This window comes from Gossypium raimondii, chromosome 10, assembly GCF_025698545.1.
Source record: "Gossypium raimondii isolate GPD5lz chromosome 10, ASM2569854v1, whole genome shotgun sequence".
Taxonomy (NCBI): Eukaryota; Viridiplantae; Streptophyta; class Magnoliopsida; order Malvales; family Malvaceae; genus Gossypium; species Gossypium raimondii.
This window is the reverse complement of record NC_068574.1, coordinates 27,290,073-27,317,125: the sequence shown is the minus strand read 5'-3', so window position 1 is coordinate 27,317,125 and position 27,053 is coordinate 27,290,073. Positions and strand designations below refer to the sequence as shown.

Genomic DNA, 27,053 nt, shown 5'->3' with positions numbered 1-27,053 from the left:
CATAAAATATATATGCTAAATACAATAATAAAATACGTATAATGTATATAACATAAATTTTAACACACAAATATTACAAAAAATTAAATTTATAATAAAAATATTTTTTTTCTTTTCTTTCCTTCCTTCCCTCTTCTTCTTTTTTTTTCTCTTCCTTTCCTTTTCTTTCCTTCTTTTTCTTTCTTTTTCTTCTCCTTTCCTTTTCTTTCCTCTTTTTCTTTCTTTTTTCTTCTCCTTTCCTTTTCTTTCATTCTTTTTCTTTCTTTCCTCTCCTCTCCTTTTCTTTCTTTTCCTTTCTTTCTTTCGCTCTCCTTCTCCCCCCCCATCGATCGGCCCCATTATAATACTGGTGCCGCCAATGACTTTGGCACCATCGGTGCCGTCAATCACATTGGCGCATTTGGTGCCGCCAATCTCTTTCCCTCCACCAGGGAGTTGTCAAATCGATGCAGACTTCTTTTTTTTTTACCTGCTTTTTTGTTTTTGGTATATTTTCGTAAATAAAAAAAATATTTTGGTTATTTTTAATTTTTTTTATAATAATTTTGTAAAAAACCCATACATACATTTATCGATGCTCATTATCAAAATTTAAATAACAGACCTTGAACTGTATTGACATGATACCATAGGTTATTAATAAATGCAAGTAACATCAACAATGGTGGTTACAATTTTATCTACATCAAATAGAAGAAATTAGATATCAGTAGTGGCCATTGTAGACCCTGTTTGCACATGTATAAACCTGAAAGACAAAAACCATATGAAACTTAATCTAGCTATACTAAAGAAATGGAAAATTACCATTCCTTCATAGCATTCCAAAAAATTAAAAAGAGGAGGAATTTAACAATAATTTTTATTAGGAATATGGAATTTAAACTACCATTTCATGCTCTAAACACCAGCAGCTGTCAGAGGCTTGCTTTAGATAATGCTTTTAAAGCTTCAGAAATCTCTTCTGGCGTTGCTCCACCTTTAATACTGGCAATCAAGAGGCTGTCAGAAGGGACAATGTCATTTCTCAAGTCGGTTGTTCGAAGCAATGCTTCGGAACCCTTTGTCACCACTTCCTTCATGATCAATGTCTTATGAGCTCCAGCTATCAACTCCTCGTAATCGGTGTCTCCGGTTTCGCCAACAATGACAAACATGTTTGCAACATTCAGTCTCCAACGCACAAAAAGGTACCTGGTTATCAGAATGAAATAAGTTATGATCTGATAGGTGATGATAATCAAGTCATGGTACAGTGATCAGTTAAATGCACATGAAATCAACAATTAATTTGTTGAATTTAATTAATTTTCTCATGCATGAAAGTCTTATAAGAAGAGAGCTTCTTACTAGATGAAATGCAACATCTCGATATCAATTGTCTTGAAGTTGACATACAATCATTTTACATGTTACAGATATGTCCATATTCACCTTTGATTTTCTCAAAAGAATGACCTTTAGAGCATTTAAACCTATGATACTTGGACCTTGGACTTGAGTGTGAGTGTCAAATATGAGTATGGGTATGTCACAGACATCGGTATGTTCTTCCATGTATTTTGAGGGTGTCAAACATATGTACCTTAATAAGAGAAATAAACAGTTGGGCAAGCATAGATTTAGACACCAAGGGTGTTTCAATTCCTGTCCAAGAATCAAGGTTCATCTTAATACAACTTTACCTGAGTGCCTGAGCTCGAGATGCAAGGAGAGGAACAACTTGCATTCTAGTTGAGTTCCTGCAATACATTGGATGACAACGGAGACCTCGCATCCTGAGCTTCTGCCTCAAATCATCAACTTTCTTGGCCTGTAAAAGCAGCCACCATAAGATTCAAACAAAAAATGCTATTAGTTCTTATGTTACCAATAGGGATATATACCTTACTCAGCTCCTTTACAAAGTATGCAACACAGTGGGCGTTGCTCGATTTCACATCTTCCTCAGCACATGGAGATTTTTGTTCACCTTCAGGGTTCATCAACTTCCAAATTGTCTTCTTTAGACCCTCATAGCCCCAATGAAAGGCAATATGAGAGGCATAATCAGGATCAGCAAAAAGCTTTCCATCTTCTGCTGTGTAAGTTCCAGGGTAATACACTTCACTGCCACTGCCACAGATCAGAGCATCAAACTCATTTACTTGAATCTTTGCTGATTTCAAGAACTCCATTGTTTCTGAGACTGGCATAGCAGTCGATATAGCAAAACCTGTGAATTTTGCATTTTGAGTGTCCAGCCGAACAGCCTTAAATATGTCTTGTATAACTTGAGCCATCTTCTTCTCAGGTAACCCGTTGCTGTCATAGCAGTCAAGTATTAAAACAACCAATCTATGCCGCCTCCTCAAAATCGGATACTTGCTTGGCACATTTTCAAGCTTTACTCCTTCATTTTCTTTCGAGTTTGTTTCTGGCTTTTTTATCTTGCTTAGGACTCGTTTTACTTGGTCTTGCACATCAGGCTCACCAGAAGATGAAGCTACAGGGTCGAGAGATCCAGTTAGAGAAGCTTTATCATCAACTGAAAGCCTAAGGGACATGTCGTGCACGTCTTTAAGTGAGTCATTTAAAGATGACACTTCAGCAGAGACTTCATCCCCCGGTGTATCTGTTTTCCACTGAGTATGTCTCATTCGACAAGCTGCCACCTTTGTCAAGTAGGTACGGCAGTGTTCCGGCCATGAGTATAGATGTATGTTCTTCCAACCATTCCTTCTGCAGTCATGCCACAAGTTTTTCTCCGATACCAACTTCAGCAGGGCATCAGCAATTGCTTGCTGATCATGGGGATCCACAAGAAGACCATTATTTAGTGCCTAAAATTCATTGAAGAAAAGGAAATATTAAGACTTGGAATTATTATACAATTTTGTATAAGAAACGTATCTAGACAATTGGAATATTCAGAATTTTAACATTTTCAACAGTCTCTATGATGTTTTGTGTCCATTGTGCTCAACCTTCCTGGTGAAAGTTTATAATTGAAAACTTGGGAAGTCCCACCAGGCAATATCTTACGATTGAGAGAGACATTCATTTTTCTTACCCGCTGGATGTCAACTGGTCCACCATTTTTGGTTGCCACCATTGGCAGGCCATGAGCTGCTGCCTGAATTATATAAAAAAAAAATAGAGATCAAGATTCTATCTCGTGGAACTTAATAAAGATGGAATCAAGATAAACCTCAACCAATAGAAACCAACCTCTATCAACGTAAGTCCAAAAGGCTCGACCAGAGCAGGATTTATGAAAACTCCCTGAGTAATTACATCCAGTTGGTTAATTTAAAAACAGAAGCACATGAACTAGCTTCAACAATTATGCACTCTAACTAACCTTTGTTTTTGCTGCAAGTCGATAAATATCAGGAACATCAGTCTGTTTGTGATGCTTTGGATAGGCAACTAGTCCATAGAGGTCATACTTATCAATGAGTTTCAATACTGTTATGAGGACACTAGCATTCCCACTAGTCATTTCATCAATATCATCCCTGTTCCCCATTATAAGTGTCTGCACGAAAAACAATCAGTATTAGTAGTCTTTCTTCCACTCTGTAAATCAAAATTGTCGCACAAATAACTTACAAGATTAGCAAGCTCTCGTAAAGGACGACATTCTCCAAAGGCTTTCAAAAGAGTGGTAATGTTCTTCTTTGGATCAGGTCTAGATAAGGCCAAGATCATTGGCTTGTGGGGATTTGTAAGAAACCTCATTACCTGCCAAGCATAATAGGAAGAATCAATAACAGATATCTCAGGATTTCTGAACCATGAGTGCATAACATAGCCGACCTACTTACTTCTGACCATATTGTTGGAATTGCTTTTGGAGATGACCCATCAGTACCTCCAATAACTGTGGGAAGTTCTCCATCAACCTCAGAGGCATCTTCTTGAACTACAACACTGCTGAAGTCCATGCCAGGAGGAATAACCTGCATATAAATTGTACTTCAAAGCCAAAAGAAGAGGTGCAAACAAAATGATTCATAGTCTTTTCAAACTTTTTACAAAATGTGAATTCATTGCAGTAGCCCCTAGTTAATCAGATCCTTAGGTTAGTTTGCTTAAAACATCAAGTTCCATGTGGAGTTAACAATATATTTCAGCACAGGAGGAATGAAGGACATGGATTATGTTTCAGAGTGAGGAGCACGGACAAATACACTTCTTTCTTCTCTTTTCACATTACCCCTAAAACCCATATCAAGAAAGCAGTTATCAATACAACAACTTGAAATAGGGGAAAAGACGGAGCAAAAGGGGAGAAATATTCTTACCACCATCCTTGGCATATACCGACCATGACAGTTTACCCCTCGTCTAGCACGGGCACGTAAAATTTTTTCGAGCTTGACATCAAACCCATCATAAAGCCCCCACTGCTCTTCAATCTCTTGCTGGGTACTAGTGATAACTAGTTCTGCAACATCAAGGGAAAGTTCTTCTGCTTCAATTCTTCTCATAATCTTGTACATCGAATTGATGTCTTCTTTTGATTGTCGTCCTTGTTTAAGCAGTTGCTCAAGTTTGTTTCTCCCAAGAGAGTGTCCTGTTAAAACCATGGGGACATTTAAAGCACCTGAGAGAAGAGCAGCACTGTCCCCTGCATCAGCATAATGACCATGGATAACATATGGCCACACAGGTTGGCCCCCACCAACTTGTTCACCGAGAACTTTTGACATGTTAAGAATGTGAGCCAGAGCACCATCTACAAATTCCTGAATATATGGCCATAATAATTCTTTATGAAGGTACTTATCACGTGGACCAAAAGGGATCCTTATAATGTATGCCCCACTACTCTCTCCAACATCATTTCCATCTGCATCTTCACTGGCAGTTGTTAGCATTTCTGTAGGCTCGCCATAGCTCCAATCAACTTCAGGTGATAAGACTTGTCGAGTAAAAAGATCTACTCTATACACTCCCGGCATCTTAGCAAGAGCCCTAGAAAGCTCTACCACATATTTGACCTGAGGATCATTTTATCTTTCATGAAAACAGAAAATAATTGGAGGCCAAAATATGAGAAATATATATATGTTTAGTAATACAACATTTACCTGTCCACCAGTGTCAGAATCTCGACCAAGCTCCATGTTTTCTCCTCGGACTAAACCATGCAAACTGGTTTACAGAGAAGAAATGAAACAGTGCTTCAATTGAACTGTTAATGGAGAATTCCTTACAGAATTTCTGAAGTTGCTTTTCCATTATAATGCATGGAAGTCATGCCACTTGGAGTAAAATCATGATGGTAACTTTCAGGGATGTTCATGTCACTTTACATTCTTTTTTAATTCTATGGACAATGAAATGAAGAAATTCAAGAACTACATACATAAAAATTTTCCCTTAATGAAAGATGTAAATCATTGGGAAGATGAAAAATACACATGTAAGTTGAAAAGATTTTTGCCATCTCTTCCAATCACAAATCATTAGTTTAACCGAATAACTAAATAGAGTAGATAAGTCCTTTGTCTTCATCTCAGTTCAATGGATGTTCTCAACTAGAGGATGGGGTTAACCATTTTAAATTGCAATGGCTATCATTAGGCAAGTAGGCACTTCCTTTCTCTTCTAAAGTTTTAAACGAAATACGACACAAAAAATGGTTTTACCAAACTGTACATTGAATCTATGCACAAAAACTAACTTATGAAGTAGGCTTAAATTGATGGACTAATCTAAGATGAACTCAAGATTGATGTATACTAGGAGGGAAAATGATACCTGATAAGGATAATGTAAAGTTTTTTTTCCTTCTTGTCATCTGACCACAGTTCCAAGCTGGAAGCGTTACTATGGAAAGATACCCTTGGGGTCTCAGCATGTATCAACTCGCTCACAGTATCTCCCTTCTCTCCTTCTGACAGGTCTTCGGCCAAGTCCTCAGTGGCATCCTTGCGCACTAGTTCACGTTCCCACCTCCGCTTTGCCAATCTTTGCAGTTCTTCCCATTCCAACTATTTACATAACAAGATTGAGATTTGAGTCCTCTACTCATTTTCAGTAAGTAAAAGCTTATTTCAGGTTTCTTGGCTCTCAAAATATATTATTGTACTTAAAAGGGGAAATGTCAGACCCTAGAACTATTCTAGCAAAACTCTCATTTAGTCGAATTAAACAGGAAGAAGCACTTACAGAATTGTCCATTTTACAGAGTTAAGTATCTTCAACAAGGAATTTCTTCAAACTCAAGGTACCATATAGTAAAATGAGCAGATATAAATATTCAAGCTGTTAACCGGACTGGATAATCGAGAAAGACAACCTAACTAGTCCTCACATACGTACATGGACATCCAAAGACACATGCCTATACAATTATACACGTATTCATTACTAATATTTTTCATGGTTTCTTGCTAACTTCAGTCAGGCTTATCATACATACTTGTAGATTTATGCTGCATTAAAAGGAATCAAGGGCTATTCAGGCTGATCAACAAAGTACCGAATCTAGATTAATCATAAACGCATAAGGAAAAAAATAAAAATAAAAGAAGAGCCAATACAATTCAAGAATGCCAATTGCTCAAAATGATTCATAATTTTTCTCTCTTTACCAAAGGGTGTAATTGCAGTCACCTACTTCTTGTGGAAAAGGCCTAAAAAAGCCTACTAACTTTTAACATCCATCCACAAAAGGTCAAATAAGTATGCTTATTATACATGTACTTTTTCCTTCACATGAATCACTAAGGTCAGGTACTTTTTACTACAAACAGAATACATGTAACATGTCCTTGGAAATTTGCATTTTAAAACTAAGAACTGGAAGCCATAATTTCAACAGCTTTTCATGGTGATGTGTGTATACACGCACATACATACATACATATACATATATGTGTGTATATATATATATATATAAATGAAAAAGAATAGAAAGGTAACAATGATAGAAGGATAGAGGGACCTGCTTCTTTTTACGGGTAAGGTGCCAAATGCGCCAGCACATGTTCTCGAGCCTGGAACTACGTTCTCTGGCATTCCGGGTGGCGACAACCTTGATCCATGTCCTATGTAGATCGGTTTCATCAACACCTGTCACCACCTCTTCAACAAAGTACTTTGTGGGATTGAAATGACCTCTTTCTCTCAAATCCACCATTGGCTTTTGTTCCTCGATAGCTGCTGCTCCACTGTCCAATATTGCCTCCAAGTACCCATTTATCCACTCGTTCCCTGCCATTCTTTTTCCTTCACTTTCTCCCAGAAAACAAAACCAGTTCTACAGCTTTCTTGGCCTAAGAAAGCATCCTGATTTTTCAATAACAAAGCAATTCTGTGAAAAAAACTTGTCAACACAACATAAGGCTGCCTTGTGTTTAGGGCTCCAGGTACAAGGGAAGTGTTTTTATGTTTTTTCACTTAGAACTCAAAAACAAAGTATGAATACACAATTGTTGAATTTGGAAATAGAAACAAAACAATAATGATAGGAAAAGAAAAAGAAAAAGAAATATACAGGGGAGTGTCTTGGTTTCTACATTGAATTAGTAATGAAAACGTTAAAAGAACTTGGGAAGAAAGTTTTGAAAAAAAAAGGTTTGAAAAAGGTAGAGTTCGTTTAGGGTGGAAAGAGTCCTAGGAGAGAAGGAAAGGCATTAATAAACAAGGAGAAAGTGAAGGGAGAACAACTTAATAAGAGAAGCGAAGAGAAAGGGAGAGAGGTCCATGCAAAAAGGAACACATGGCTACAGAATGGTGGGTTAACTAGATGACGACACGTATACATAAAATAAAAGAATTGCATGTAAAGCTTTTGGTTTCACACAGTTCGGATATGGAATGCAAGGTGTGGGGTGTGGATTTGGGTGTATTTGTTTTCCTTTCTTTTCCTTTCCATGGATTGTCCGCTTCTCGTTCCTGTTTTTCCTTTTAAACTCCACAGATTTGGGTGTTTGTGTTTTTATTAAATACCATGATTATTATAAATTGATTGTTAAATTATTTAAATATTATAAAAGTCACTGATAGGCATTAAATGTGGGGAATTATTAAATTTACAATTTAATCACTCTCAACATAATTAGAACAATTAAATAAATGATACTATTAAGTAATTTTATATTCTCTCATCCAAATAAAACATCAACTAAACCAAAAATAAATCTATCATTCTCAATTGTGTATTAACGAATATAAAATAGCCTAAATATTATATACAAAATTTGAAGCAAATTAACAAATTTGACTTAACAATATAAGTTTTGTCTTGATTGATTTGATTCTAGCCATTAATTTTAAAAAAAACTTATTCACAGTGACTAATTTCCTTCTTGTTTACCAACTTATTATCTATACATCACTTTTATCATAATAACTAAAGAATTGTGCTACTTGATTGTCGCGTAAATAAAGACATTATTTTATTACATAATTCATCAACTCTTCTTTTCGCATTTGATTTATTGGCTACTTAAAAGAAAAATTAAGAGAAAAAATTTGGTTGAGAGAATATGAAATAACTTAATACCACATTATTAAATTGTTTCAATGAAAAAATTTATTAGATTACGTTCAAAGTGACTAAATTATAACTTTATTAATAGTTGAGTGATAAAATTATAATTTTACCCATTCTCATAGCTAATCTCAATTAAGAACTTAACGGATCAATGATCAATTTGTAATTTTAAATAATTTAGTGACCAATTTTTAATTTTAAAATTCAGTAACCAAAATATAAATTTACTAATAATTTAATGATGTTGGGTGTAGTTTTTCTTATTTTTATTTATTATTTTACAAACATTTTATTCCTTCCCATATCAATATTTTTCCTAAAAATCAGATCATTCATTAAATTTTTTAGACATTCAATTGAATAAATTTAAAATTATTTTATTAAATAAAATTTAAAGATACCCTTTTATTAAATAAGGAGAGTCATTTATCTACACCAATGTAAAATTAATTTGGTTTTATATTTTTTATAACTTTTCTATGATTGATATTTTAACAATCCAACATTCGTTGGATTTATCAATATAATTGTATTTATCATTATGTAAAATTTCAAATCAATTCAATATCTCTATTATTTCGATCTAAAACATTGTCTATATTATTATTTAAGGGTTAACAGTTTTTTATATAAAATATGTATGAATATTTGGTACACCAAAGAATACACTTTTTAACTCCACACCTAGAGTTATAAATTTCTCACGTGTCTCATTTTTTATAATTTTTACTATATTTTATATACACTTGTCATCAACCCAACTCTAGATATACCAAATATTTTCTCATTAAATAAATAGTTAACAAAATTTTCTTTACTCCAAACTTGACATGCATTATATACATGAATGAAAAATGAAAAATGATTGTTGATGTTGGGATGAAACTAAACATACAAAACACTACGCAGGCATAATTGATGTTCTTTCACTCCCCAAATACTAATTCGGTAATTATGAAAAAACTGTAACATAATATATCAACAATCAAAGTAAATTAACCACAATATAGCAAGCAAAAATAATAAAACTGAAACATACAATTTTTATGTGTAAAATCTCTTTAAACCAAAGAGTAAAAATCACGAGACTTAAAAGTACACCAAAAGCTCGAGTATATAAAAAAGTAGATTACAATACAAAGTTACAACAAGATCATATAACTCCAACAAAGGCTATCAACAACTTAAGAAAATTAAAGAGAAAAGTTGAGAATATCACCCAAACAGTGGCTAACTTTGAAAATTGAAAACCCGAAACTACAATACCCAAACAGAAATTGGACTGTACACATTAAAGATATTTGAGTCTACTAGTTGTTGTAAAAAAATCAACTTCAACAGATATCGGATGGACATCTGATCGAAGAAAATACGAAAACTGGTCTGGGTAAAAAATAAGTTGTCAAACTCGCAATTTTTGTAACACCCCTAAAATCGTTGTTATAAAAGTTGTATTAAGTGAGAATCGTGCATAATTGATTCTTCGGTAAAATAAAATAAGGAATATAAATGATAAAAGAGAAAGGTTGATGGATATCAAAGGAAGTTGAATTAAGAAGTATGTTGTGGTATATTAATTTAAGACAAGGACTAAATCGTAAAGAAGTGAAAATTTTTGGGGCCTAAGTATTATTATTCAAAATTTGAGGGGTTAAAATGTAAATATGGAAAAATTTGAAGTACCAACATTAAGAATAATTTTAAAGTTCTTGTGACACAAAATTGGTAAGTAGCAACCAAATTGAATAAGTGGAGAAAGATGAAGGACTTAATCACAATTTTATCAAAAGTGAATAGTAATTCAATGATGAAATTGTAAAGAATTTTGAAAGGCAAAATGGTCATTTCTCAATTTGGATAATTATCAATTATTGAGGTGTAATAATTAAAGATTATTGGTGTAGAAATCTTATTGGTTAAAATATTTTATTATTTTACTATTATTTTTTTTTAAGATATTTTTATATTGATTAATGATTAAGTAAAAGATGGAAAGAAAATAATTCTCTCCTTCTTTCTTTCAAGTTCACGCCACCACCATCCATGGAGAAAATGAGTTTTATTTTTATTTTTGCAATGTGGTCCTTTTTTTGAAATTCAGAGAGAAATCCTTGAAATTCCATTAAAATTTTTAGTAAAATCAAGCCTCCAACAATCTAGTGAACTTAGATTTCAAGGAGGAAAATTGTATGCTCGTGTTCGAGGAGAGAGAAAATAAAGTTAAGGCTTGAAATCAAGAGAACAAGGTATGAATGCCAATGTTTCATCATGTTTTTAAGTTTAATATTGTTAGAAAAGTAAGGGAGTGATGTTAAAGTACGGAATTCTCATGAGAAGTTTTCTGTTCTTAACATATTATTGAAAAGAGTGATAGAGGAAGTGATTCAAGTGACAAAAAAAAAAGAAGCAAAAAAAAAGTGATTTAAGGTTAAAGAGAGGTAAGTACCTTTGAATTCTTTTGTTACCTAAGGATTAAAATGTGAATTTTGTAAAAGTTGTGGTAAATTAGTAGAATAAAGTGTAAAATAATTTGATGTGTGAAATAGAAATTTTAAAATAAGACTTAATTGAAGTGAAATATGGTAATGAAATAGACATAAAGTGATGTTGAATGAAATTATAGTAAATATTGTATGTTTATGATGCTAAGGACTAAATCATGAACTTTGTGAAATTTATTATTGAAATAAAAAGTGAATTACATATAAATTCAACATGTGAAATTAGATATTGTGATGAATTAATGGATTGAAGTGCTATGTGATAACAAATATTGAATTCGTGGTAAAAGGACTAAATTGAAAAGTATGTGAAAGTTTTACGTGTTATTATTTGATAGTGAAAATGTAGAGAACACGAAATATAAGGTGTATTCTGAATTAATAATTTACTAAATAAAGTTTTGTGATTTTTATAAATGAAATTAAAATTGTTCTTTAAATCATGGAAAATTAGGACTAAATTGAAGAAGTGCAAAATGTAGTTAAATTGTGAAAATTGTGAAATATATATTAATATGAACAAAGATTGTGGTCATTCTGAAATGGAACTGAAAAGCTAATGTTTTTGAAAATCTTAATGTTTGAGATTATATGTTCATGTAATGTTAAATAATAAAGCCAATGAAATGAATAAGAAAGTGTAATGAAATTGCGATAATCCTGAAATAAAGCATTCATGATTAATTATTGTAAATATGGTATTGTAAAATGCTTGTGTAGATTATTTTTGAACTTTGTGGATATAGTTTGTAGGAAAATATCTGAATCTAAAACAGTTTTCTAGCACAGTAGAAAATTAAAATTTTGAAAACCGAGTCGATTTGTGATATTTATGAAATAAAGTTTACTCCAAATCACACCTGTGTTTTTGGCTAGAAGGATCCTTGTCGTTCCCGACTTTCAATCAAACGACCTTTGCCGCTATTCTCATACCATAAATTGCTTCGAGTGTGGGCTCAAATGAATTCGAGTCAAACACAGAACTAAAAATTATTTACTATACTTTCAGTGGGAAAACAAATGTAACATCCCAGAATAGGGCCTAGGAGTTTGGGGCCAGACGAACCGAGGTCACCAATGGGACTGGCCAATTGAGGTCGCTAGTGGACCTAGTGAACAGGAATCACCAGTGGGCCTGGCGAACTGAGATCGATGGTTTGGGTCAAGTGTGAAAGGGCAATTATACTAAAGTTAGGAAGTCAACTTACTTTCCTCTTCACAACACTACTCATGCACGTAACTGTTTCTTGCTTCTAATATGACTAGGGTATCATAAGAACACCAAAACACTTAAGTGCCTATAAAATAAACTATAATACCTTCGACCTGACCTGATCTATCGGATTTGAATCTTAGGTGTTATGTCCTTCTTATAGATGTAACTTAAAATTTTCATTTTTTTCATTGATGTAAACGTCTATTGTTGTATAATAGAATTTCCTATGGCTTACATTGTATGGTTACTTTTACATTTCGCCTATGTACAAATGACGATCTATGGATACTACGAATTTTCTTCGAAAAATACAATGTATGGCTATTATTTTGACTCAATAAAATTTCAGACTATCTTGCTTTATCTTTTAAGGCTAGTTTAGGAATGCTTCTCAAAAGTGCTTTTGGGACAAAAACATTCCTAAACAAGCTACTTTTTGAGAGAAAAATGCTTCTCTAAGCTAAAAATTGGTCCAAAAACACTTTTTTCAGAAGCTGAAAATCTAAGCTTCTCCTTAAAAGTACTTTTTCCCCAAAAGTAGTTTTGAGAAAAGCACTTTTGAGAAGCATTCTTAAACTAGGCCTTAGTCTCCTAGGTATACTTTGGGATACTATTTAATGAACTTCAGTGCATACTTTGACATACCACTTTTTTTTCCTCTATATGGATAAAAGCCCATCTCACCACTTCCTTGGAATAGCACTGGCATCGTCTCTCGGTGCATATTCTTTACAAACCTAAAAACAGAAATAACTTTTGTAAGTTCATAAGAACTTAGTGAGCTAAACCTTATAATACATTTTTCATCCATTTTGTGTTGCATATGTTATTTTGCATATCTTTGGTGTATTTCTTGACCTTACTTCTTTGAAAGGTACCATACTGAGGCTACCATATTTTTTTTAGAACCACTTTCCCTTTTCTTTGGCGTACTATACTTAACATCTTTTTACTTTCTATAACCTTTCTTAAATCTTACCTTTACATCATCTTTAACATATTCACTTATCTTATTATCAGACTTAATAGTTTATTCCATACTCATTTGTCTATCATTGCCTTTGGGCGGTGTAGACTGCGCCCAATACTTAACTCAGAATTCGCTCAGATCTTCTTTACTTCAGTGCACTCTCTATACTTAACATTTAACTTGTATATTTGTCTTGCCACGTACTCTGGTGCACACTAGCCTTTCTATTCATCCATTGTAACTATACAAGGTTCGCCATTCATTCGGTGTCCATCTAAAGGTGTTGTCTTCATATAGTCATCACGAGATCTGCTCTTCAGATTTCTCCACAAGGGCGCTCCTTTTGAAATATTGCCACAAAGGTTTTCCTTTAAGAGTCTCACCAAGAAGGTGTTCCTTTTAACAGAGTTTGCCACAAGGCATTCATTTAACTAAGATAGCCACAAAGCTATGTTTTTAACAGAGATAGCCATAAAGGCATCCTTTTAACAGAGATAGCCACAAAGGCTTCTTTATAATAGAGATCGCCACAAAGGCATTCTTTTAACAGAGATAGCCACAAATGCTTCCTTATAACAGAGATAACCACAAAGGCTTCCTTATAACAGAGATAGCCACAAATGCTCACTTATACGGAAATTGAAGTTTTTGACAATAGGGATTTGCCTAAACTCACCGTCGTGAGGTTTGCCCCTCATCGCTGGTACCACCCAATCGTCCTTTAATTCTTTTCCATATGATGCCATAGCCCAACCATGATCTTACACTATATGGTCTTTAGAGTGCCATGGACTTTTCCTTTCAGAGATTTGTGTTTTTAGTCCCAATGGACCCATTTAGACGACTCCGGAGATAGACACAGACTCACCATTTAGGCTCAGACTTATCTCTTTCGGACTTCATCATGACAAATACATTCATGCTTCTAGACATGTAACACATTCCCTTAAACTTCATGCAGTGACTCATACTTGACAAACTCATTCACATCTGAGTTACTCATGACATGCTCTTTCACAACAGACTTATTCATGTCATCAAAACACACATTTGCACACTTTACATATTCAGACACATTAACCATTAACCTTAGAGATCATATCTATATTTCATACAAATCAATCATGCAAGTTCATTAGACAGACATTTCTTATAGAATCATCACGTCATGCATTCTTAGCTTATTTCCATAGAAGGTTATAACATGCATAATACATTTGGAAGAGTCAACTTAGAGACTCACCTGACTTGCATCTTTAACAGCTCTAAACACCAGATTCAGGCTTCTATTGAGTAGATTGATAACCCCTATTTGACAGAACATGAAAACTCACCAAGATCTATACAGTTAACTCATTTTCTTTCACTTTGAGCATAAAAAATCTTTAAATAAGACTCTACCATGCTTACTTTACCCAACTAAACTGAACTGCTCCTTAACAACTTAGTATGTAAGGTTGTAGATCTTACCTTAACAAGGGGCATCTTAGAGCCTAGATCCATATCTTCAACTCAGCTTGAAGGATGATGGGGATTCTCTTACTTTCTTCCCTTTTTTATAAAAAAAGATTACTTCTTGAAGAAGAAGGAGAAAGGTCCCCCATTTCTTACCCAAGTTACCTTGATATTTTACCTTTTTACCTATGGATGTTTGACACACGTCCTAGTCTACCTGCTAAATTCTTGACAGCTGTAAAGAGACGTGTACGAGAGTACATGTATTTACATAAAATATCCTTATGCTTTAATCCATTCTCTGTCCTTATTCATTACGTTAGAGCGTATCTGGTATCTTAACTAATCACACTTGGCATGTTATCCCTTCTTGGCAATGGCCCTATTATCCGAGTTTCCTTAATACCTTACTAAACCTCTTTTTCCTAATGATTTACCCATTTCTAAAGCAGTTTCTTACCTTAGTCTAATATTAGTTACATGGCCACTTAACACACTAAGAGCATCAGTGGGGTAGACAACACTTCACCCGTTGAAGAAATACTTAGTTTACTTATTAAGTTTAGAGGTCTCCCAATTACTAGGCGTGACCCTACGTTTAAGGAAATCTTGTTCAAACATCGTGGTCTCAGACTTAGCTTAGAGGAGTACGTTACCTTTCTTCTAGTCCTATTATCTCAAGAAAAAGAAGAGAGAAGATATTTTCTGATGTGATTTCCCGAATTTGATTCGAACCTCCAAAATAAACTAACGAGACTCAAACTTGAAAGTTAGGAAAATTGCTTAAATTGGAAGGATCATCATGGAAAGGAACAAAGTGGATGGAACCTTGATCCATAGTAGTTAAAGTGTAAGGAACTGTAGCTATAGAAGACTCTGACCTGTTTAACTCACAAGTTACTAGAACCTCGGTATAGTGAAGTTGCCACACACCATGATGGGAAACGAAGTGATAAGACAATGTGAATGCCACAAAATTGAAAAGTTTTATAAGTTGAAAAGTTCAATGAAGAATCAGAGAGAAATTCTCACAAATATGTTTAATATTAGAAAAGTTATAACCTTACAAATGTCCATTTACAGACTATTTATAGGCCTTCCATATGACTAGTCACATTCGGCCTTAATGACATACATGCATGAAATTTAATCAATATTAAATACGTTCATGTATGGGTAGATTCATGGTTCAGTCGAATTTAATCACATCCTTTCCCCCTTCAACCGTGTAAGAATACTTAACCAAGAAGGAAGCTTTAAGTTACTTGAATGTTCTCTAAAAGTCCTCTCCATCCCCCTTGGCTGAATGTACATTTGCATGGGACATGCATATTCAATTAAGGGCACATTAATGAGTAGGAATGTTCATGAATTGTGAAATGAAACTTGAAGATCTATTCCCTATTTTCAGTGCATAAATGGTACAATACATTGTGCCACTTTTATGGTTGCACATTCTCCCTTGACATTCACGCATATGGCCATGCATGTAGGGAGATGACCAGTCACATTGATCCCCCTTCAAGCCACTATCCATGCATCTCCTTAATGCAATGAATCTTTCCAATTAATGACATGTATGAATACATGAATTCAGCCACTCCATGCGAACGGTCATTTGCACCAAAATGATGGCATGAATTTTAAAGATTCCTTAAACTTTCTTGTACATGTATTCGGCTTAATGAAATAGCTTGAAGAGCCATGCAAGGTTCAACCGATCAACCACCTACATATATGTAACTAGGAGTTAAACACTTGGAACAATTCATACTTGAATTCGACAAATACAGTTCTAATTGAACTTAAGCTATACGCTAGACTATTGACTTGATTCAAGACACATACGCATATAACAATCAACACGCATAAACATATGATAGAACTTAGCAACATAATATGAAAACATATACACACACACACACGCACACGCACACACAAACTCACACATATAAATAATGATATTATCAACTTAACAAATTAGACACAAGATGACATATGATAACATACATAATAAAATTTGTGAAATTAATTGAAATGCAAACTTATTAAATTAAGAAAAACTTAAAATAATTAAAGTCTTTAAAATGACCGAGTAATCAATTAGGCCTATCAGGAATTTTGTCCATCACTTGGATCACTTGGACCAGTATAGGAATTAGGTTCGACCCTATTTGGATATGATTAGCTTGGGATTGTTCCCAAAGTCCACAAGTCCACGCATAAGCCCAACAAGAGCTTCTTTGAAGAGTTTGGCTCGAGCTTTTGTGATTGGCCCAATTGACAATTCCAATGGATCAAATAAGGACTTGGGTGCTTCTTGAAAGTTTAGGCCATGAAAATCCGATCTATAAACTTCATTCTTCATTCCATTAGAACTTGAATCGATGTTGGCACTAGAAATCACATCATTTCCCTCTTAACTTATCTTAAACACTTAACTCAACCCAAGTCTTTATTGAAACTTGTTGAACGTCACATCCTTCATTGGATGGTCTTATCTAAATCTACAATTTTCAAGAAAGCTAATCGAGTACCTACCTTTGGTCCTTTACTATCTCGGTTCTCGTTTGGTTGGTTCCTGACAGTTATTCCTTCCTTCATGACTGGCTCAAAGCCAATCTTATAGGATACTCTACAGTGCTAACATAAACTCACATCATAAATATCGTTTACCTTATCTATAATAGAGTCCACCCACTCTGTGTACCATCAAAGCTTTTGCGCGAATCTTTCCTAACCAGACACATTTCTTGATCACTATGTGCCAACCTAGTGCTCACCAACATCAAGGCCTCATAGGCGCACTGAAAGGGTTCTTATACTTAGTTTAATTCTAACACAATACCTATTTAAAACTTATTTCATTTTCCTTGTTTACCAAGACGGTGTCCAGACACAAAGTCTTCGCCGGGCGGGATGTTACATAAGTTTTTTTCATTAAAATCTGTTGAACAACAAAAATTTTTCAAATTTCTTTGTTGGTTATTTCTTTCTCTTGTGGTAAAGTTTCTACTAAAACAAGAACCCAGAACTTAGCTCTTAGGATTTAAGGTAAGACTCTATTTTTTATTAGGTTAAGACACTCGCAAGAAAGGAAACTAGGTCTACTAAAAAGACTATCATGTGTGAACCTAGGATCTTTTGTATTTATGTATGTTTTCTAATGTACTATTAGTGACTTGTGTATGTTTGTGAAATTACAAACTTGACAGAACCGTTTACAAGCAAAGAAAAGGGATAAGCAAAGCTTGTTTAAAGCTTTCAGCAAATTTGTGAGTGTTTAGGGATCAACACATGTATGTACGGACCATAGCGTTAATTAGGAGCTTAGACCTTTATCCTATGTTTTGAGAGTAAGAATTCTCTATATCCCTATTTTGTGATTTGTGATTATATATGTGTTTTTATGAACAGTGATATGCGAGCTTATTATGAGCCATGTTTTGCGAGCTATGTATAAGTAAATGTTTTGGCTCAATAATCTTTTGTAATTGTTGGATATAATGGCATGCCATAGCATTGTAAGTACTTACCTTTATGTTTTCTATTTTTTGTTCTGGGCAAGAGGCCCTGGGACAGGTCTGGAGAGATAAGGGAATGTTGAGCTAGGTTCCATTTAATGGGATATGTTGGTGTGTTTGGAGAGTGTTTAGTTTTACACTACACTTATGGACATGTTAAGACTCTTTGAGTCAAAGTGAGGAGTTATAAGGAGATCGTTTATCCAATAGAAAAGAACATGCGCATAAGATTGTGTTTTCCAAAATATTATGTTTTATTGTACTAAGCTAAGTAATAGTGAGAATTTACGAACCAGGGTTTGCGTAAGTATTGTGAACCCAGTTCGCAGTATAGTAACCTTTCCAAAGCTTTGTTTAACTTATGTTTTGTGTGTGCTATGTGATTTTTCTTTCCCGTATATTCATTGTTCTCGCAATAGCTTACACACTATTTTCTAAACACTGCAGACAACTAGATTGCACGATGAGTAGTGGCAAAACGAGTGATCCAGGTGAGGCATAATCTCTGAAAATATGGTACAAATGAACTCTGGACTTAATGGCAGTGTGGGAATTTGCTTGGGCTTAGAGCGATCTCTCTATTTGTTGATTTTTGCTGATTGATTTAAGACTTAGCTATTATGTTTTTCTTCTACTTCAAAACTTGCGAACCTATGACGCTATTTTTATATCTAAATGATAAGTATGTTAATTCAATGTCAGTATGAATTTAATTCGAAACCATGTTTGATATTTTTTTAATTTATGAGCCCATATTCAAGTATAATAAATTTCTAATTATTAGTGCTCATGATAAGTTAGAGTATGAAGTATCCATGATTTTTTAAATTATATAGGGGTTACTAATGTTGCTATGAAGTGAAAAAGTTAACTAGCTACACAAGGTGTGAACACTAACTTTTACGAATTGTTTCCTGCGAACCCTTAATAAATTACAATATGCATAATAGGAGAGACCCTATGAAGCGAGTTCACAAAAATCTAAATGCAAAGAAATCATTCGCAAGACCAATCATGTTTAAGAAGACTTATTACCTTTATATGTATACGAACCCTCATATGTATGCGAACCTTTATATGTATGCGAGCCCTAGAAGTTAGTTCAAGTGTTTTGATGAAAATACTTATATGTTATTCCGCAGCATATTAGTAACTTAATCATGTCTTATGTTTTAACTTGTGGTGTGTTGGAGATTCGAATGGTTTTTAATGGAGAGTCACTTAGGTGGCTAATGTGACATTCCATAGCTCGGGTCGGGCGACCAGACTTGGTTTGGGGTGTTATATTTGTGGTATCAAAGCTAGCCTGGTTTGGTTGGTTAATTTGTTAGGACCATTAGCTTCACATGTTTTCCAAGTTTGTAAGTTATTTGAAGTGTCACGTATGATTGTTTGGGGTAGGATTGGAAAAAACACATTGCCTTTGTTAAACTGTTTGTTTTTTAGGATTATGCCTTGGATCTCTTTTCGCTACTTACATTCTTAATGGTTGTACTCATGGATATGTTTGGCGAGTTGTGCTCACAGAAGTAGTGTGCGAGCTAGGCTTGTAGATGTGTTTTGGTGACCTGTGCTCACAGATGTGTTTGGACGAACTATGTTCATAATTGAGTAGTCAAACTTAGGATGCATGGTTGTACATGCTTATTATTATTTCTTAAATTTTTGTCTTATGTATGTTTAGAGTTAGTAAAATGCCTCCCAAAAGAGTAAACGATAACGAGAACTGTGTTAATGGAGTTACGGACCCCCCAAAAGGTGACAGGACTTCGGTGTCACATGTATCACCTTGCCGAAAAAATGGTTTGGATAAGAGTGTTGAACAGTTGGTAAATGCTATGATGGGGAATTTCCAATGAATCGCTGGTGCCACTAGAGTGTTTTTGAGCTCTGGGTGGTAAGGAGTTCAGTGGGGTCAAGGGAGCTAATCCTACTAGGGCAGAGTATTGGCTTGAAGGTGTTGAAAAGATCCTTGAGTTAATGGCTTGTACTTGGGAAGAAAATTTGGAATGTGTTGTGCCTTTACTCATTGGCGAAGCCCATCGTTGGTGGAACACTGTGAAGCAGGGACTTGTTGTGAACCGATTGACTTAGGACTTTTTCCTAGAAACATTTAAGAAGAAGTTCATGGGAGAGCAGTATATGGAAGCTCGCAAGCATGAATTTATTAAACTGGTACAAGGCGAAATGTCTATAGATGAGTATGAGGCAAAATTGGTGCAACTGAACTAGTACGTAGCTGAAATGGTCTCTCTAGAAAGGGATAGCTGCAAAAGGTTTTGCTTTGGGTTGCATTGCGACATCCAAATTTATCTGGTAGCACATGACATGTGAAATTTGATGAGTTGGTAGATAAAGCGGAGGCTATCGAGGAGGTTAGAATAGTGACTCTGCAAATTATAACGGGGTCTGTGAAACGAATGACTGGACAGTCTGGATGAATATCCAAGAGGGATCATGAATCACATAACTCTAGCAAAAATGTCAGATGCTACTTAAACCTAATTATTCATTCAAATAACATAAATTGTCAAATAAAAATTTATTGTGTTACTATATTTGACTCGTAAATATTATTATATATTAAATAATAATATTTACGGACTCACTCGTCAGATTTGTGACCCCGAAACCACTGTTTCCAACACTACTGAAAAACTGACTACTACATAGTGATCCATCAACATAAACTATATAGATACGTAGAAGACATAAAAAACGAATCAAAAGCATTCATTAAGCTAATTTAAGCAAATAAAAAATGTTGTGTAAAGGAAACGTTTAGGTCACATAGGTCTTCTAGGCTTGGAACATTTAGAGGCTTAAGACGATTTGGATTTCAAACGAAACAATAGCTCAAAAGGATTTCAAGCATTAGAAACAACAAAGTACATGACATTGTTCCCTATTCATTCCCAAACTAGTCATTAAGCTGACCACCTTATTTTTCCTCCTCTCACCTTCTTTATCTCTCCAAAGAAATGGAAGAAATTATTTAATATTAGTGCATACAAAAAGCTAGCGAGTACTTGTGAATTATGAAATGAAAGATTTCTTTTAAGCTCAAAATGGGTTTTTGTTTGTAGTGTTTTTTTTTTTTAAATTTCACTCTTTCACTCACATAACTTTTATCACTAACCATGCTTTTGTTCCACTCATTTTAATTTTAACCCTCACATTGCTTTTATTCACTCAATTTTTTTATATTTGGCAAGAGTCTATGCACACCATATTAAATAATCTCTTATCTTTTCTCTCAAGAATAATGTAAAACGACCAAAATTTCTCTACCTAACCTTTAACATCCATGGCCCAACGTCCATTTCATAATGCATTTTAAGATCAAGGATAGAGAATGGTTGAGTTTTTAACTTAGTTTTGACTCAAGGTTTCAAGAATATAGGTTCATCAAGAAAGAATAATTTAAGGCTGAAATCATGATAACTAAGGATAACATAGCATCAAGGTTAGTCATTTAGGCTCTTGCCTTAGGTCATCCCTAAACATTTCACCAAATACAATTTCAATCATACTTACATTTACCCTAATGAATAACAATTTATTCAAGCATTATTTATCTACAAGTATCTATACAATCTATCTATCATTTGACACAAATCATACATATTTACATAGAGCATAATTACCACTAGTCTATTATACAATATAACTTATTGAACTAACTAATCTACTTTTAAAAGAACCAAGTCTAACATCAATCGAAATTTACATGCTCAAAATTAAAAAAATACATCATTCAATATCAACAACCAATAGTCCCAAAACCAACATATTTCAAGCACCATATAAGCATAATTAAAAAAAGAATTAGAAAAGAAAATTTCAAAATTTTTATAGATTTTTAAAATTTTTTTTAAACAAAACACATAAATTAAAATTTTTATATATCCCACCACACTTAAGTTACACATTATCCTTAATGTGTCCCTAACTAAAGATTAGTTTGAGAAAACTCACCGTGTTTAAAACTATGTGCAACCAAATGGTGGAATAGTCCTCAAACTTTGTTAAAGCTCTCAATATTGTGTAGCTCCCAATGGGTAGACCTACATAGAAAAATAAAACACACCACCAAAATAATCAAAATATACAATAAAAAGAAATAAGAAAAAATGAAACTAAAAATTAATTAGGTCCCCAATAATCAGGGTGATTCGTGTCACCACCATAGGAGAACTTGCATGAGGTCCTTGAGACTTTGAATCGAAGTTTGTTCTTTATTGTTGAGATAACGACCTCCCAGTTTGATTGAAAACATTTCTTCTGTCTTATCTTTGAACATCAAGACAGCCACACCACGAGCCATTTCTCTCTAAAGCCTAACCAACTCCAAAATTCATTCCAAGGTATTATAACTTCAAGAAATATGAACTCAACATCATATAAAGTTGTATTTTCTCTAACCATAGTTCCCACATCGAAAGAAAAATATATGTGATCATGAAGTATGTCAGTTGGATCCTCTAAAAAAATGGTTGGAAAGTGTGTCGGCTCCTCCACACCTACACTCAGTTGTAAATTTAGCTCTTCTTCTACATCTAACTCTACTTTTGCTCATATGTCAATCGGAATAAAACGCCATCTTCATTTTTCACAATCTCGTCACGATCTCCAACTCTAAACACTTGCTAAAAACCTATGTTCAACTCATCATGTTTAATAACGGTGGAGTAGCCTTCATCCTCGAGCTTGGGAACATCATGCTCAACCTCTTCCATCAGATCGCTCATAGTGGCTCGGCATTGGATGGCTTCCAATATTTGCTCCAACATCTTGGACATGGAGGACATAGTAGCTTGGCACGAAGACATGGTATCCTCCAACATTCCAACCTATGTAGCAAGGGATGGGTCTTCCTTGTACTCATCAATCTCTATATTAACTTCCAGATAGTAATGTGGAGAATATGATTCTTACTTCAGATAACTAGTCAACCACTCAAGGTTGTAGCTATTCGTACCATTTGGATGCTCATACGACTCATGAGGATGCTCATATGAATACTCATGCCATCTATGATCACCATAATAACTTCAATGGTTCATCAATTCTCTATTCGCTGAACTCGACGTCTCATCATAGTCATATCGATCTTCCGACCACCTATAACCATTATTATTAAACATGATTAAATGAAGTCTTCAACAAGGTAAACAAATAAAACAACAAGAAAATACAAAACAAGAAAGTTAATGAACTATTTAATCCCCTCGTCTTTCGACTGATATTGCTCTTTTGAAATAACTAACTTAACAACACATTTACAGTACTACAATCCTAGGCAACAGCGCCAAACACTTGACCGTCGCCCCAGCGTGCGTGCACCGAGGCGAAGAATCAACACTAACAAAAATCTAATCTATGTTGTGTACTGCAAGTGTGACAAGTTAGTTGTAATATTTATAAGTGTTACAATAGAACACTTCGAGTATTCCAAGGATCGAACCCAAGGGATTGCCAAATTCTTAAATGTGCTATCAAGTTAATTACTGGTTAAGCAATTAATAATCTAATTGAGTCAAAAACTATTAGTGAAAATTCAATTATAAATTGTTTATAAACTAAATTTAAATTGTCAATTAAACAACTAAGCTAAACTTTCTTTCTATTGTTTTAGATAATGTAAATGATAAAATAATGGTCGATTGATTAATTAATTGCTAATTAAACGAATGAACCTATCTCAATTATATTGTTTGCTACTATTAGCTAGGAATCTCATATCGGTCTTATCATAGACTAAAAGATACCACCTAAGCTCTCCTCTCGTTCTCACCTAGGCATATAGATCTCTTTTCGGTCTCACTATTCGACATAATTATATCAAACTATCTAAGGATAAACTCTCCTCTTGGTCTCGTTTATCTAGATTTTTCACTAGAGGTGTCAATTATAGCATATTAATGATTTCGATATAACCAAACAATCAATTAATCAAGAATAAACATTAACTTAAACTAACAAATAGCAATCAACCATCAAACAATTTAGCACATAATAAAGCTTAACACCCAAATAGACATTTCATCGAACAATTTATATGCACAATATAAAAATAAGGTTAAGAAATGCTAATTTAGATGTGGAAACCAATGGCACCCAATAGCTTGATCCATCTTAATTTACAAAAATCTTTAACAAGAAAGAATAAAGAAAACAACAAAAATAAAATCTATTATAAAAGAGAAGGGAAAATCTAATCTAAAAATGAAAAGAATAGAACTCTAACCTAAAACTATGAAAACTAGAGAAAAGATTATCATCCAACAACATTTTTAAATCCAAAGCTTATAATGTAATGTTTATAGTCCACTATCATTTATCCTAACAATGACATTATGCCCTTAAATGAAAAAAAAAACTTAAGCTTGTTGGACATAAAATTGTCCCTGTAGTTTTTTCACCCGTCAGGCAGTGATATTGCGATACCCAAGCTTCGGTATCGTGATACCCAAAATAGACTTGAAATTGGGGGTCTTGGGGGGGTTTCGGTATCATGATACCTATCCTTGGTATCACGATATCACTGGAGTTGGCCTTAATTCTCTTCACTTTAGGACTGTTAAGGGTATCACGACTTACATGCTTCAATATCGCAATACCCCCTTCTAAATCACAATTTCTTCAAATTTGAGCTATTATCGACTCCCTACACCACTCAATCATATCATTAGGTCTCCTATGGCACGTTTAGCCAATTTGGGTCTCAAAAAGGGTGAAAACTAAACAAAAACATTTATTAATGCTTAAAATTAAAAATCGATAAAAACATATAAAAGACATTTAAATTGCTTGGGAATCAGCTCATTTAGTGTATTGGAGAGCTTAATTTGATGTATCAAATTATGGAAAATCAATTATGAAGGGGCCTTCCTTGAGACATTTTTGCTTATTAGTTGCAAGGGAAGTGGAGTGATTGGAAGGTGAGGGAACAGATGATTGGGAAGATATAAGTGGTATGACACTTGAAGATGAAGAGTTTTCATAAAAAATTCTAGAACACTCATCATTGATGCAAGTCTAAATTGACAAAACCTACAGAATAGAGGTTATGGTGAGTAGTAGGTTGTTAGTGATAAGTATTGAGTTTCCATTGGCCCTAAAGTTAAAGGATGCAACAGTGCGCTTTGAAGAGAACTCTATATAAACTGTGTTTCTTTAGTTTTGGTACTATTTTTTCATTGTGATTCTTGAGAGTTCTTTGTGCATTATGTTTATATCGCTATTCTTGGTCATTGATTTCTGCATTTTCTGGGTTTTTTCCTGAATATGTCTCATATTTATTACTTTAGAGCACTTTGTTTAAGTTTCTTGTTATTGTGCCACCATGTTCATCTTTTTTCTCGATATTTTACAAAATATTAGATGTATTAAATGGCTAGAAAAGGTGGTAGGTCTATTAGGGCTCCACCGCAAAGAATGGTCGAAAGACGATAGTTGATTCAGAAAGATCTGTGGATGGGGGAAGATGAACCAATGGTCAATGCTTCTTATCCATACACTGCTGAAGACATGGAAATACGAAGGCTATTAAGGTGTTGCGAGATACATGGGAATCAATACAAAAATGAGTTTATTGTTCCAGATGGATCATATCCCTTAAGCTTAGTTTTTAGGCCCAACTATGGTGTTAGAATGTAACACCCCAAAACCCGGTCCAGAAGTTTTGACCCGATCCTAGAGGTCACGTTGGCCACTGAAATGGCCTTGTACAAATTACCGTTCAAATTTGTTAGTAACTTATTCAAAATCCGCTTTTGCTCACATTTTACTAAAATTGATAGTGAGCTTTACTTATGTTTTGAAAAAAAAATTTTATTGTCGCTTAAATTAACTTAAAGCCAAATTGACAACTTGTGTATCAACTTTGCAATCAAATCGTTTAGGAGTTTTTGAAACTGATGTTTCAAAAACCAGTATTGCAATGGAAAAATCTAACATTTTACTTTTGATTGGAAATCCATAAGTTTAAAAAAAAAAGTGTTAATAATCCATAATCTGCCATTTAAAACTTGACTAATTATTACAGAAAAACAACAGTCTCGATAACTAATGTCCATGCACGAAAGTGCTAAAACTAACCAAAACCAAAAAACCCATACCATAATTCACTTAAAATTTATTTACAAATCCAATTAATCTTTAATAATTTTAAATTAGGAAAACTTTATTAAGAACAAACCGAGACGTGAAACTCTAAGACCTCCGGTTTTCTAAGTCTGAGACCTAACCATGTTGATTACCTGAAAAGGTTAAACTAAGGGTGTTAGCTTTGAAGCTCAGTGTGAGTCTAAAACAAATGTAAATAGGCAGTGTCAAACAAACATTCAAACATATGAAAATCTCAAATAATTCATGATAGCAAAACACATCAAATAAGAAATTCAATTCACAAATATTACAATCATTCGTATATGTAGTATATTCTTGAATGCGTGACAAATACAAGAAAGTCTCACCCAACCATCCAATCACACCAACTCCGTCCATCCTGCACACCAAATAGGGTACATTAGACCCTTCCATCCTCTACACACCAATTTTGGGTTATGGTGGACCCATCCAACCGAAACACACCTTAAAGTGGTCATATGCCATATGAATGTTATGCAGTCAAGCCGCCTATATTGTTGGGGATGTACCACCAAATTATATCAATGCAGGTTAACTGCCAAATGAAACTTCCTTCTCTTCATAATCAAATCTCAACCATAATGCATATGCAAAACACTCAATACATATAAATATACCAGATCAGATATGCTCATATTCAATTTCCAACATTCCACAACATACTTGTAACCAAATACAAAATAGTGGAATCAACAATATACATAATTTTTTATTATCACATCCAGACAATCTCATATAA

General features: G+C 34.1%; 1 protein-coding gene across 2 annotated transcripts; it reads right to left on the bottom strand.

Annotated features, from left to right (window-relative positions):
• Positions 1–611: 611 nt before the first annotated feature.
• On the bottom strand, positions 612–7,658 carry LOC105777501 (probable sucrose-phosphate synthase 3). Of its 2 annotated transcripts, XM_052622327.1 has the most exons (13): positions 6,941–7,658; positions 5,752–5,984; positions 5,079–5,142; positions 4,290–4,988; positions 3,810–3,944; positions 3,595–3,726; positions 3,344–3,520; positions 3,211–3,264; positions 3,053–3,115; positions 1,887–2,822; positions 1,686–1,813; positions 890–1,194; positions 612–748 (listed from the first exon to the last, which is right to left on the bottom strand). In XM_052622327.1, exons 1-12 carry the CDS (start codon positions 7,214–7,216, stop codon positions 918–920), a joined length of 3,174 nt encoding a protein of 1,057 aa, XP_052478287.1. In that variant the 5' UTR covers positions 7,217–7,658; the 3' UTR covers positions 612–748; positions 890–917. The 2 variants fall into 2 exon arrangements, with proteins under 2 accessions (XP_052478287.1, XP_012456267.2); XM_012600813.2 differs by having other exon boundaries at positions 612–1,194; positions 6,941–7,657.
• Between the last annotated feature and the right edge of the window lie 19,395 nt (positions 7,659–27,053).